The 14,270-nt window shown below is 33.6% G+C and overlaps 2 protein-coding genes across 3 annotated transcripts; both read right to left on the bottom strand.

Annotated features, from left to right (window-relative positions):
- Positions 1-2,435: 2,435 nt before the first annotated feature.
- Positions 2,436-2,771, bottom strand: LOC141700006 (uncharacterized). Its single transcript, XM_074503777.1, has one exon. The coding sequence runs from the start codon at positions 2,769-2,771 to the stop codon at positions 2,436-2,438; it is 336 nt and encodes a 111-aa protein (XP_074359878.1).
- Positions 2,772-7,132: 4,361 nt separating this feature from the next.
- LOC141700017 (axial regulator YABBY 5) lies at positions 7,133-11,564 on the bottom strand. Of its 2 annotated transcripts, none has more exons than XM_074503786.1 (7): positions 11,106-11,564; positions 10,167-10,298; positions 8,791-8,923; positions 8,632-8,680; positions 8,450-8,525; positions 8,264-8,335; positions 7,133-7,438 (listed from the first exon to the last, which is right to left on the bottom strand). In XM_074503786.1, the coding sequence occupies exons 1-7, from the start codon at positions 11,184-11,186 to the stop codon at positions 7,388-7,390; spliced, it is 594 nt and encodes a 197-aa protein (XP_074359887.1). In that variant the 5' UTR covers positions 11,187-11,564; the 3' UTR covers positions 7,133-7,387. The 2 variants fall into 2 exon arrangements, with proteins under 2 accessions (XP_074359887.1, XP_074359888.1); XM_074503787.1 differs by having other exon boundaries at positions 8,791-8,920; positions 11,106-11,530.
- Between the last annotated feature and the right edge of the window lie 2,706 nt (positions 11,565-14,270).

The following is a 14,270-nucleotide window of genomic DNA, read 5'->3' as shown; positions in this document are numbered from 1 at the left end:
TTGCTTTAGAAACTCAAGGCAGACGATTTGGTTCTCTGTAGACTGTAGATGCTTAAGGGCTCCTTCGAAAGGGAAAGAATCGAATGCTTTCAAAGCATTTTTCACAAAATAAAAGACAATGGAATTAATAAGAACCGGTGCAACTGCAAACAGTTAGCCCGTAGAATCTGTTGCATACAGCTCTGAAGATGGTCTACACTTTACAAGCTTCAAGTCCTACGGCTAGAGGAATAACCGGACACCTTGTAATCAAATCTGACGCCTAGTGAGCTAGCAACTGAACTGAAAAGTACAACTACATATTTAAAACCTTAGGGTGGCAGAGAAAATCCCGAACATGATCTTATACTCTTTAACACTCCCTTCAATCGTACGATACTTTTCTAAACCAAGCTCTGATACCATGTTAAGTAACCAGTCCATCTAAAACCTTAAGATGATAGAGGAAGACCCAAACATGATTTATACTCTTTAACAATATTCTCCTTCTAAAAAAACTTATGAGATACAAAATGAAGCTACTAGTTCAACATAGCTAAGTACTTGACAAGTAAAGAAACCTCTGAGGGTATTTACGCTCATAATGCAATTACGTTTCATCCGGGCAAAGTAAATTGTGGTTTTGATGGAATCAGCCTACCAGCATGGCCTTCATTTGGCAGTAGGAAAGTTTTCGATTTTTGAATTAGGATCACACAAGAGGTATGGCATCCATCTATGAATTTTACACACACATCATATAGGCAAGAACTGTCCGTTCCATTCTGATCAAGCAAGTTTCCAGTAACGATTGTTATCGTAGGATCTACAGACGCATCTCGTACGTAGTGCATCTGAAATGTACCGGTAATACTTTTGGTTACGTACTATTGAAATCAAGATGCAAGCATAATAAAGAAACTTAGCTTCTCTTACTAACATGAGGCGTAGGTGCGAATATAATCATAAGTTTGCTTTTGTCATTGGCTTTAGATTGTGTATGAAACAGTGATAATGAATCTGCAGAAGAATAAGATTCTACTTCTCTTTATCATCACTTCCTTTACATGTAAATCTTAATACAATAAACCAAGCAAGTAGCCAAAATATATAGGAACACAAAAGTGGGTATATATACATTTCTCATTTTCTCTTGATAACAAGATGACAAGTGTTTTACCATCCAAAGGTGGCTCGACTGGTTGAGTCCAGGACTTTAGACCATCTCTAACGCAGACCCGATTACTGCGTTGGCCTACGTTGGAAACCGTGAAATGGATCTGTTTTATTAATTCTGTGTTGGAGCATAAGAGTAAAGTTGTCCAGGGTCACCAAGTCGGGCTCGGCCAACTTCTATAATTTCTGTAATTATATAATATTTTATATTTTTAAACTGTTTATTCAAGTGTATAGCTTGCGAGATACCTAATATAATATATTTAGATGGGTCTGATATGAGAAGTTGGGCTCTTGCATTGCAGCAGCGTTGTGACTATTTTCCCAACCTTTTTGACCCCACATATCAGCCATGTAAGCCAAACTAGTCCCCGGACAAGAGTAAGTGAATTGTCTCCAATGGAGGGGTTATTTCACGTTTTTCGAAATATTAATTTATTCATATGCTAGATTCTCTTATCTATAGTATAATGAATTTCTTTTTTTATAATTCGATAATGATAATTTATATTATTTATTTAATTTGTTAATAAAATTATAATAATCAAATTAAAGTGATTAAAATTTATAAAAATATTATTAAAATACAAAACCCGAAATTAAAATGTACCATATAATTAAAAACGTCAAGTAAAAAATGTCACACAAGAAAACATTAAATTTAAATGTTACAACATAAAAAAAATTAACGATTATTATGGAACTGCAAGATATGCTCAACCAAGTCATTTTGCAGCTGACGATGTATCCGTTTATCACGCATCTGCATACTGTTTTGGATATATGTTTCATACGGGACAAAAGGTTCTTCACCCCAAGTTTGGTTCTGGTAAGCCATTTGTTGCATCATCATAAGTAGGTAGTGGACCAAATTGGGTGGCATATGTGTCCCTCTCGTCTTCAAAAATCATATTATGTATTATGATGCACGCTCTCATGATTCTCCCAATATCTGCTCTATCCCAGAAATGTGTCGGACCACGTACAATTGCGAAACGGGACTGTAACACACCAAACGCTCGTTCAACATCTTTTCGTTGGCTTTCTTGATATTTTAAAAATAATTTTCTTTTCTCACTTTGTGGACGTGGTATTATTTTAACGAATGTTGACCATTCAGGATATATTCCATCGGTTAAATAATATCCCATATTATAATTGTTTTCATTGATAGTGAAATTTACCTCTGGAGCACGACCTTGTAGCACATCATCAAATACCGGTGATCGATCTAAAACATTGATGTCATTATTTGATCCAGCAACTCCAACAAATGTATGTCATATCCATAGATCAGATGAAGCAACCGCTTCCAATATAATTGTTGCAACTCCTTTGTGACCACTCATGAACATTCTCTTCCATGCTTTTGGACAATTTTTCCATTGCTTGTGCATGCAATCAATACTTCCCATCATACCAGGAAAACCACGAGCCTCACCCATCTGTAATAGGCGTTGCACGTCACTTGAGTTCGGCTTTCGTAAATATTCACCCTCGAATATCGTAATTACATTGGAGACAAATTTTTTCAAACATTCAATCGCGGTACTCTCTCCAATACGAACGTAGTCATCAACAGCATCAACAGATACACCGTATGACAACATACGCATTACTGCAGTGCATTTTTGTAAAGGTGATAAAAACAAACAAGAAAAGACAAACTCTAGTTTCTTGCCATAATTTTCTCAAGCAACTTTGCATGAGCCTTTCGCTGAACGTCATTCATTTTAGTAGTATCTGCCATAATGACTTGTAAATCCATCTCCGATTGTTTCGCCTCAAGCTCCCTTATCCGAATTTTATTTAATTTATCCATTATGTCCATTTTTCTTTCGTGATTAACTTGTAAAGATTCCCATTCATCAACTTCTGCAGCTGTGGCCTTTCCTTTTCCTCTCATTTTAGTTGCAGCTTTTGTACCCTTAGGACGAACCGGTTCAAATTCATCAGATGTTAGTGTATCGTTATTTCCTTCTGATGAGTAAGCTCCAGAACTACTTAATTTAGTTCTTTTAGAACTTGCACTAGTTGGAGGAGCTCTCCACTTGGGATGTCGACGAAGCTCACGTCAATGAAGCTCAAAGTTAGACTTCTTCTTGTAATTAGTTAAATGATCTTGGTGAGCTTTCTCAATTATTTTGTCCAAATTTGAACCGCTCCCGATTTTTCGCTGAGCCTCATCAAAACACACACCAAATTTCTGAGCACCTTCATTTATTCTTTGTCACCTTTTTTTCATTACCACCACTCCTCTTTTAATGACACCAGGATTATCTTCTTCACAATATTGATGAATTCGGTTCCAAAATGCTTCGGCTTTTTGATCCGTACCGATTAGTGGATCAATTGGCACATTCAACCATGCACTTATTAAGAGTTTATCTTCAACCCACCTCCACTGACCGTTAATTTCTCGTAAATCTTCGGTTTCTTCGCAATCATCATTTAGATCAATAATATTTTCGTGACCAAAAGCCGGCACTTGCGCTTCTGGAGAATTTTGGATATTGGATGGTGTTTGTTGGGTTTCAAATTATGGATTTGAAAATGGAGGAAAGGGAAATTGATATGTAGAATTTTGAGGATATGAAAATGGAAATTGGGAATTCTGAGAATGTGGAAATTGATACTGAAAATTTGAATTTTGAGAATTAGTAAAATTTTGTGAATTCGGAAAATAGGGACTTGGATATGGATATGGATATTGAGGGTTTGGATTTTGATAATTTGAATTTTGATGATTTGAAGATGGGAGATTATTTGGATTCATCTTTTTCGTAGGATTTTTTTTTTATGAAAATAAAAAGTATGAATAAGAAAGAGAGAATTGAGAATTTATATAGAAAAAAAAATCCGTTAAAATTGTTACCGTTTTAAAAGTTTACGTTAGAAATGTATACGTTGAAAGTGCAGTGAGTAACAACAACTTTGAAAAAGCAAAACTAAAACCAGCATTTGATGTGATGGCTAATTAAATAAAAAAAGTAATGAAATGGGTCAATCCCGGCATGAAGGGACTGCCCACTTCTCTCTTTTTTCATGCAGCGCTGAAGGAGGACCAGTTTGCATAATAAAACCACTTCACGTGGCTCGAGGAATAAAAGGACCCCGCGTTGCGGGTGCTCTTAGAGCATCTACAATGTTGAAGGCCCATTTTTCACACTAAAATGATCCATATGATACCACGTAATGTAAAAGTAGAAAAGATGGAGAACTGGACAAATGCATACAACGTCAAGTCCCAGTTGCAATAAATATGAGACCCAAACTATCTATTATATTATATGTATGCACTTCCTTCTGTGTCTCCCCTTCAAAATTACAATAAAAAAAAATAAAAAATAAATTAAGAGGGACGGCCCAGGACAGTGGGACTGACCGTTTTATTATAATTTCATACAATGCAAATATTTGCTTAGTCAGAGACCCAGGGACATTTCCCTGAGTCCCCATGCACCAAATGGGCCTGCACTGTGAATGCTCTTAGGGACTTACTACCCCAAGGTCCCACGTTCGATTCCAGTGGACACTCAGAACTTGGGTGCTGACCCTGAAATGTGAACAATTAACATATAAATCAGTAAAGTCATAATTGTCTTCTTCTACATTTTTTTTCTAATTTCGGAACTTGACAATAATATTTGCATTGGTCGATATCATTAATACATTCCCTCGAAAGTTTCATTCAAGTTCCGAAAAGCTAGAAACTACTCATTCTTTCTATCAACTCAACTCAAATTGTTTTCCCCTTGAAAGTCAAGAATCAGATACAATGTAATCATATAAAATGGACCACTCCCATCTTTATACAAGTCCAATAAACAGAGCAAATAGAACCACAAAAGAGGTAATACTTGAAATGCTTTAGTGGCTTTAGTGGAGAGAACTTGTTCATATATAATGGAAGATATGATCAAAGTACCAGTATATGTTGTTCAGTGGTCCTGGAGTTTCTTTAATCAGATAGGTAATGGTTTGTGAGGTGTGTTCTATGTGCTCAGACATTCTCATATTTGAAAGAAAAAGCTATAATTCAACTTTCTTGCTAGCTTGGCTTGAAAATTTGATGGACCATTCTTAAGGAAACAAAAATATTTACTCTCTGTATTTATGGAAAACCAGAAGGTCGGTTACTAGGAATCATTAAAAGATTGATCACCAATGGAGAAACTATAACTTCTTTCACATATTCTTTTGCTATACATGACTTCCTAGTAGACAGAATGGAAGTGGCCGCCTCCGGTATATGTCCGAGCGGATCCGGGAAATTTTCGTTGGAGCACTGAGTTTATTTTAGTGTTATATTTTTAAATTTTGAGGGGCATTTTTGTATATTTTTTGAAATGAATTATGGTCAAAAAATATTAAATATTATCTTTGTGACTTGTGTCTCACTACAACAAATATGAGTATTTATGATCACTACAACAAATATGAGTATTTAAGGGAATATTAAATATTATCTACCGTGAAATGAATTAAAAATGCAGTAATCAGTTTACTATGGAATTTTTATTTCATCATAAGTTAAATATTTTATTATTATTTTATTATAAAATTTAATTATAAAAAGGAAAGTAAAATTGAACTTATTACTCGAACAAAAATGACGAAAAATTTTCGTAGTAAATGACATAATTCGTTGTAGTGACTCCACATTGTTTACAAAATATTTTGATTTTCTAATGCCCGATTCCGTGATTGCGTACCTGAATAATCGGTTAAATTCAATTGTACCGATCCCCTATTTCTAAACAATCATCACAATCGATCAATTTGTTACAATCCGAATTAAATTATCATTTCTCTAAAATGGTACTGCTCTTATATATTACAAGAAACAAGGTTTTTTTCAGTCCATTCAAGTTCAAGTTCCGAAACTATACAAATATGAATACGAAGTTAAATGAGAGCCGAGTGTTTGTTAGGTTGCAATGCATACTATCACTGATAAATACTAATCAAACTGCAGTTTCCACATTTTTATCAATAAAATCAATGGAAGCTGAGACAGTGTCACAATTGACGATTCAATAAGTTGCTAGAATTAGGGTAAACACTTAACATCGTATAAATAGCTGGATATGGTACAGCTGAAAAGACATTTCATGAAGATCACAAATACTCCTACTGGGTATTTAGTACACACACGTTTACTGTACGGTTTATCGAATTTCAGTTGTCTGAAAATTTGTTCTTGAAATGGAAATGACTGATAGCTACTGTTTGAATTGTTAGCCTTTAAAATTTATACAGAAAACGATGTTTAAAACCTAATACATAATGATCATCCCCATCATACACTAACGCTATCAGAAGAGAAAAGAAAAGAACGAAAAAGAAATTTTTATAATTTTTCTTCGTGGTCGTGTTTTCGAGTTTTTTAGGAGAGAAGAGAAAAAATTAAGAGAAAAAATTTTCAAAATTTTCCACCCAAAAATGGGATGATTTAGGAAGAAGCTTTCGCATACTTTTTAATATATTTCCCTCCAAAACAAAACTTTCAAAATTTTCTCTGATTTACAAAAAATAACTTGGGAACATTTTAAAAGAAAAATTTGCTTCTCTTCTCTAATTTTGGGAACATCCGGTGTCGCTATATTTAATTTTGAAGGATATTCTATGTAAAAAACATAAAAGAATTCAAAATAATTAGTAAAAAGGAATGATTCAAAATCCACTTTTATAGAAGAGTTTAAACTTGAGTCTGATCCAGCTGCTGAATCATAATTGAAATATGTGAAACAAGTTTACTGCATAAAAATATGGATATTCATGCAAGCAACTTTTCTATTTAATTTTTTCTAGCATTATATAATGTAGTATATTTCTCTTATGTATAATGTTTATTTATGGTAGTTGTGAACTGTGGTTTAGTTTTTTAGAATTCTTTAACTGTCCTAAATATTAAAATAATTATTATCGACTTATAAGTTGTAAATTTAACTTGTAAATTAGGTCAACAATAAACTTTTACTGCTTATAAAACTTATAAATTATAGAACAGGACCTGAGATTCTCAAGAACTTGAGACAAATAATATTACAAGAAAGCGGGAAAAACATGTAAGGCTTATAATGTCCTCAAATAAACAAAGAGAAGCATGCACTACACACAGCTCAAGGTTGTTGTCTTGAGTTCAGAATTTATAAATTTATCAAGCAGATTAAAGCTGTAAGACAACATTTTAGTACTTGTTGCATACTAAGAATTCAAGCATTGTGTATCACTTGTTCAGAAGTGCAGACCTCGGCATGCAAAACTTTGCTGCAGCATTCTGCACATAAATACAAAATTCAATGTCAACTAATAGGCTCTCTGAACATCCAGTTTCCAAAGCATAACTAACCCACTGTTTCAGGATTTAAAACCACTTAATCATATTAATTCATTAAGAAGAAACAGAAAATATAAATATTTTAATTTGTAGCTTCTGGCTATCTAGGTAGTACTGTAGTACTTTTTCTGAATTATTTTAATAAAGTTTAGTAGTCTAAGCCATCTAAGGTATTGGTCAAACTCTAATATGATCATATGTACATGCAATTAAAGCTTGAGTGATTTCTTTTGTTGTACTAATTAAGTTAAGCATTATAATTAGTTGCAATTAGAAACAAATATAGAATTAAAAAAAAACAGTTCCTGGCATTTGGTATTTATGGACTCGGAAATATTCCATCCATTCCATTTTAACTCTTTTTGATATTTTTACACGTAAATTGTGATGTTAAAAAAATATATTTAGACATTATTATGATTTCTAATATCTAATATATATCAAATAAACATTTAGAATTCAAACTTTATATTACTATAAAAATATTAAATTTTATGTCAAATTTAAATATGAATAACCTTTTTACGTCTTATTGTGCGAAACTCCAAATATTAATTAAAATGGGACAAGGTAGCAGTAGTAGTAATAAAATACACTTGATTGTGGAACTGCACATATGGAGGTAGAGGACTATGTCAGAAATGCAAAGATTTTATACCATATATATTTATATGTATATATATGTAAAAGAAGCTCCTAATTTACTCTATGTGATGAAGAAGAAGATTGAAAGTAGAGTAGAAAAGCTGCAAAATATAAATATACCTCATCAAGTTTAGATTGGTTGTTATTGCTCTCCAGCATTAGTCCAAAATGAATATGAGGGAAATGTGCCCACTATATCAAACAAGCAAAGTTCACACTTCATAATTATTCCCCACAAATCCACAATAGTGCCTCTTGTGCAAAGAAAAAGAAGATTCAGAAAAAGAAAGCAAATATCGAACTTACGTTCTTTGCAGCAGTACTGAATGCTTCCCTGTGACTGATATCTGGATTGTTGGCCTTGATCCTCTGAATCTCCTCTCTACATTTTATTATTTTGTAAATATTTGAGTTCTAATATTATTCTGTGCTTGTTAAATACCAGAAAATTGATTAAGAAGGGTAAAAAAATGTGTTTGTTTCGTTACTTAATGAACTGGTTATACGCAGAGGGAATTCGTTGCCTCTTCTCCGGAGCTGGAAAAGGAGAGAACATGTGATTAGTAACACTCTTTCAAAATTAGGGTAAAGTACTGTTTAATTTCATAACAAGGGGTTATATTAGGTAATTAGCTTTATCCACGTACGTCGATTGACAACCCGTTGTTCAGGGGGGTTTATTGGCTGTTGTCGAGTTGCAGGCTTGTTACTGCTTCTGCCTGAGGAAGAGGAGCTTAAATCAATCCTGTATTCTGGAGAATACCCATTGTTTGGCGCCTGCTATTCAATAAACAAGTGGCTATCCATAAGTATAAGCCAAGGAGAATGATGAAAAAATTAAGTGGTTAAACTCCAAACAAATTAACATCACTTGATTATAACGTTAAGCTTACTGCAATATTATGTCGGTTATACTTAGCAAAAGAAAATAATATATTACTTGGCTTAATGACCTTTTCGGCCTCAAATTTCGCACCAGTGTACTCATAAAACCCTAAATTTTATAAGCTTACTTTTTCAGCCCTCGGGTATCCAAAATATGCTTTTTTATCCTGGGACCGGAAAAAAATCGGGTGAAAACCGGCCGGTCTAAAAGGTAAAAGGTTACGTTTTCAGTACCCGAAGGGCAAAAAAGTACGGTAATAAACTACAGGGGCTGATGGGTATATTGGTGTAAAGTTTGAGGTTTAAAAAGTTATTAAGCATATATTACTTATATCACAATGTATTTGAAACTCACCAGATAGTCTAGTAATAAAGATTTATCACATGTGGTTCATGTATGCTAAAGAAAATTTAAAAGCAGCCATTTTGATTTAAAAAGTATTACTCCTTAAGTGAAAGAACATTGAAGTGACTGAATCAGTTGAGGCAGAAATACTAAATTTGAAACCCAGAGGATTATTTAGATTTGAGATCCAGAGAGAATCTGACATTTAAGGAGACACCATCAAATTATTTTATTCCAAAAATAAAAACTAAAAACTAGATCAACCCAGTGTGTTTTTATAAAGCTGTTTCCTAAGTTGAAGGCAAAAACTGATGAAAAGAAATCATGAAAATCTAGTAACTCTGTCAATATATCAAATCCATCAGAATCCCTAAACCCAAACAAGGGGCATTCCAGTAAATCCGCATAAAAGCTAAAAATTAAAACCCTAAATTAGTAGCCTAGGTCAAGATCCAGGCAGCTACTCTGGAAAAAGTAAACATATATAATATGGCATTTAGTTATGGCGGCTGTTAGCTGGATTTCTCAGATGTAGCTAGCAACCTAGCTAAAACGACACAGATCTGTGTCGTATTTATGTGGAGTCTAGTAGATTCTCTCGAAAGAAGTAATGCCCACATAACTATAACCTAGATTTCAGAAGCTTATGTCCATTATTTTTTATAGATCCCCCACAAATTTAGCTGAGAGAGAGAGGGAGAGAGCGGGAGAGAGCGAGAGAGGGAGAGAGGGAGAGAGAGAGAGAGAGAGAGAGAGAGAGAGAGAGAGAGAGAGAGAGAGAGAGTATTTAACCTGAAGCTGGTGTGGTTGCCAGGTGGACAGTGCCTGAAATGCAGCAGCAGCCATGTTGACGGACCACAAATTTGAACAGTGCCCGCATCGGACGGTCACTATGTCGTACAAGCTGCTGCATGGAACACTTACCTGCCCAATTTCACACAAATTCAATTACTACAACCAAGATAATTTGATAACATACAGAAGATATATATGAATATTTTACCTAATTTCGTTTCGAATTTCACAAAGAATTATTAGACAAAATGAACTTAAAAAATTCGATTCAACCAAAACGATTTTTATATACATCACTACAAGAAACAGCGTCTTTATTGACATCAGAATCGGTCGTAATTCAGTAAAAAGTCGTGATTCGTAAATATTATTACTGATGGCAGGGACCGATGTACACCACTCAGACGAAGAGGCCAAGGAGTTGTCTTCATCAGTTTATCAAGTGCTTGTTTTGTGGGAGCTAGATTTTCAACCACACTAAATTTTAACTTTTAAATCACTTTCTTCACATACAAAAACCTACTCAACATCATTTAAACAAGAAATTGTTGAATTAATTTTCTTTATTAACACCTAGTTGTACTTTCAGGTGTTGTCTTTATTGAGTACTGCAAAAGAAGTAAAGATAGGAAACTGAGTAGTCTCATGAAGATGGAGACCTCTCACTACATAAGAAAACAAGAAACTCATAAATGAAAGAGAAAAAGAAAATATAATCCGATCTCTGCTACACAGCTTTAATCAGGACCTAAAATGATGTTTCCTTACCACTCACAAACAAAATAAAATTACATATAAAGAAGATCGCTACAAGAAACAGAGTCAGAACCGACCGAAAAACGGTCGATCGATATTAGTGCAACATATAGATGATTAGTTGAGATGTATATATGTATTTATATTTACAACAAAAGAAAGAAGATAATGAGATAATACCGCGAGAACTATATTGCAAAAGTTGCAAGGAATGTAACAAAGTTGTTCAGTAGTTGCAGAAACATTGATGCAGCTTGACATGATTATTACAAATCTCTCTACCTTCAAAAACTACACTCAATCTCTCTCTCTCTCTCTCTCTCTCTCTCTTTCTCTCTCTCTCTCTCTATCTATCTATCTCTCTATCTCAATCTCTCTATCTCAATCTCTCTCTCTGACTCTCTCTCTTCTTTGCCTTTGAAGATGGGCTGTATACAACAGCACAACCTGGTTTTATAAGTACCCTACAAGAGAGAAAAGAAAAAAATAAAGAGGTAAAGGATCCAAAGGGGTAAAATATGGTTGAGTTGAGAAGGGAGTATTATAAAATTTATACTTCCAATGTATTACTTGTTTATGTACTACATATACTCATAAATGTGTGTTAAATATATACACGAAAACACACACTAAAAGGAAAAAAAAAAGGGCTAGCTTAGTATAAGGAGTACTAGAAGTAGTGCCCACGGCAGGCAGAGATTGTTGGACTGGTATAGGAAAAGATAATGTTGTATTAACTAGCTATTCAAGCACCCTTGCTCAAATATAGGGAAAAAACCCGGTTCAGCAGTCTCTAAAAAACCGGAACACTACAATAAATTTGATCATTTGCAACGAAATTTTTACATTGAAAATGTCGTAATTGATCCTCTTATGATGGACAAATTTTCTAGTTATGACAAAAAAAATCATCATTTTTGGTCAAATCTTAAATTCAGATTTTCATCACAAACATTAATTCACTACAAGGAAAACTGGCTCAGACAAGTGTTTTAACCCGTTATCTGATTCCCTGAAAACCCGTTGTTTATTGAGCCGCCGTCTCTTACATGGATCAGACAACGATTAGAAACAGTTGTGTGAGTCATCGCAGACAACGACCAACTATGAGTCCCCGTTGTATTACAACCAAAACAAACAACGTCTTTCCATAAATTTTGTTGTAAGAAGATTTATTAGACAAGTAATGTTAAAAAGGTTGTGTATGTGGTCACTAAGAGTTTTAGAATAGAACATAACACACAACCCTTATTCAGATATATATATATTGTCCTCTACCTTAACACACAATTCAAACGATAACCACCGTTGTATTACAACCATAACAAACAAGTATTTTCTATATATTCTGTTGTAACAAGTATACTTAGACAAGTTCTCTTGAAAACGTTGTGTATGTTCTTACTAAAAGTTTAGGAGTAGAACATAACACACAACCCTTATTCAGATATATTTATTGTCCTCCACCTTAACACACAATTTTCAAAAGATAAAATTTTGTTGTCTTACAACCATACAGACAACCCCTTTATTTTAAATTTGTATTGTTGGAATTGCTTTATACAACATTTTTTTATCACTTGGTATTGTATGATTATGTTTTGCACTTATATTTTAATGTAGAAAGTGTTGTGTGGTCTTCAAGGCATAATTCTTTTTATTCTTAATAGCATTGTTGGACAATGGATAATAGTTAGTTTTGTTCAGACAATGGTTTTTTATTGTGTGAATCTTCTTTTAACAAGGTTTAGTTTTAAATAGCATTGTTATATGTTATAAAACATGATGAGCTTGGTCTTTATAAGTGTTGTGTGAGACACAATATAATATGGTTATTGTATAACTTTATTGGCTAAAAGCTCCTCAAACAATGGTTTTTCAAATTAAAATTAAACACAACATTATAAAATGAACATGCCATAAAATTAAAACCCAAACTATCATTCAGATTACAAGCAAATTATCACCATTACACCAACAATCAACCATCAATCCTTCTATTACACCAACAATCAACCAACCCTCCATTACATGAATCCACTAAACCAATATTTAACCATTGCAACCAAGAACTAACTTATAACCAAGTTTTATCTTAAACAAAACAAGACCATTCAAGTAGAAAGCAAAATATTTTCAGGTGAACATATCCACAAAAACGCCAGTAATTATAAACAACGTTTAAATAGAGTTAACTACCATGACTAGAACTCCCAAATTTCAACACAAATATGTTCACAACTCAAAATACCCAGCAGCACTGTATGCAAGTTCAAGTGGCATGCTTCTTCATGAAGTACTTTGTCCATTCAGTCTTTATCTCGTTCAGTTCTTTCATGCCATAACTTAGGTTGCTTCTGCGTAACCACTGAAACATGGATGTAAAAATCACATTTATTTACCACAATACACTTGGATATAGAAAAAAGAAAGATAACTATAACATTACCTTCTCATGAAATTTTAATTCCATATCGGCACAAATCTCTTTCATGTAACCCATTATAAACAAACCACAATCTTTGCTCCCAGTTTGGACAGGTACCCCTGGAGAACATTAAAAACTTTATATATGTCTAGCTACACTATTCTTGTAGAATAGAGAAATTGATAAAATATACTATATTTACCCCCAGATTCTCCCAAGATATTTCTTCTTTAAAAACTTCTTTGCTTTTTCCTGGTAGAGTTTGATGGCACTATGAAAATATAATATAGATCAATTGTAAGTCATATTTGTATTTAATTATTAAAGTGATTGTAGTCGAAATAAAATTTTAATATTGTACTCGTTTGTCAATCACTTATGTCCATTCTTCACTTGCAATCCTGCGCTTCAGTGGGTCCATGTGGTAAACAGTTTGTGAATCTGGATTTACAGCAGTTTGCGTCCAATGATTCCTGATAATTTATGAACAACAAAATTTACAATAACATACAGAGATGATGATATACAAAAAACAATCTTTAAATAAGGAATATATTATTTATTATAACAGGTACTAACACAGCATTATATGGTAGCAGGAAAATTTGTCCTGGTTTAGCATTCCTGAATCTGATAGATAGGGATTTTGACCTCTCTCCTGGACTACCACAACCAAGTGCGCCTATCATCCCAGGATCAACAAACGTTATCATGTCAACCATCTTGCACTTTTTCAAATTCTCTTGCAATAAACTGTTAAAAATTGGAGATACAGATTATGAAAAATTCAAAAAAAAACTCAATAAGTATTCATAAAGGCAACAAAACTTTAGAAAAATGCTTACTTGATAAAAATGTAAATGGTGGACCCTGATAGCTCACCCCCAGAGCACAAAGCGTGCACATCCGATAAAAAC

This window comes from Apium graveolens, unplaced genomic scaffold (genome assembly GCF_009905375.1).
Source record: "Apium graveolens cultivar Ventura unplaced genomic scaffold, ASM990537v1 ctg1631, whole genome shotgun sequence".
Taxonomy (NCBI): domain Eukaryota; kingdom Viridiplantae; phylum Streptophyta; class Magnoliopsida; order Apiales; family Apiaceae; genus Apium; species Apium graveolens.
This window is presented reverse-complemented; position numbering and strand designations above follow the sequence as displayed.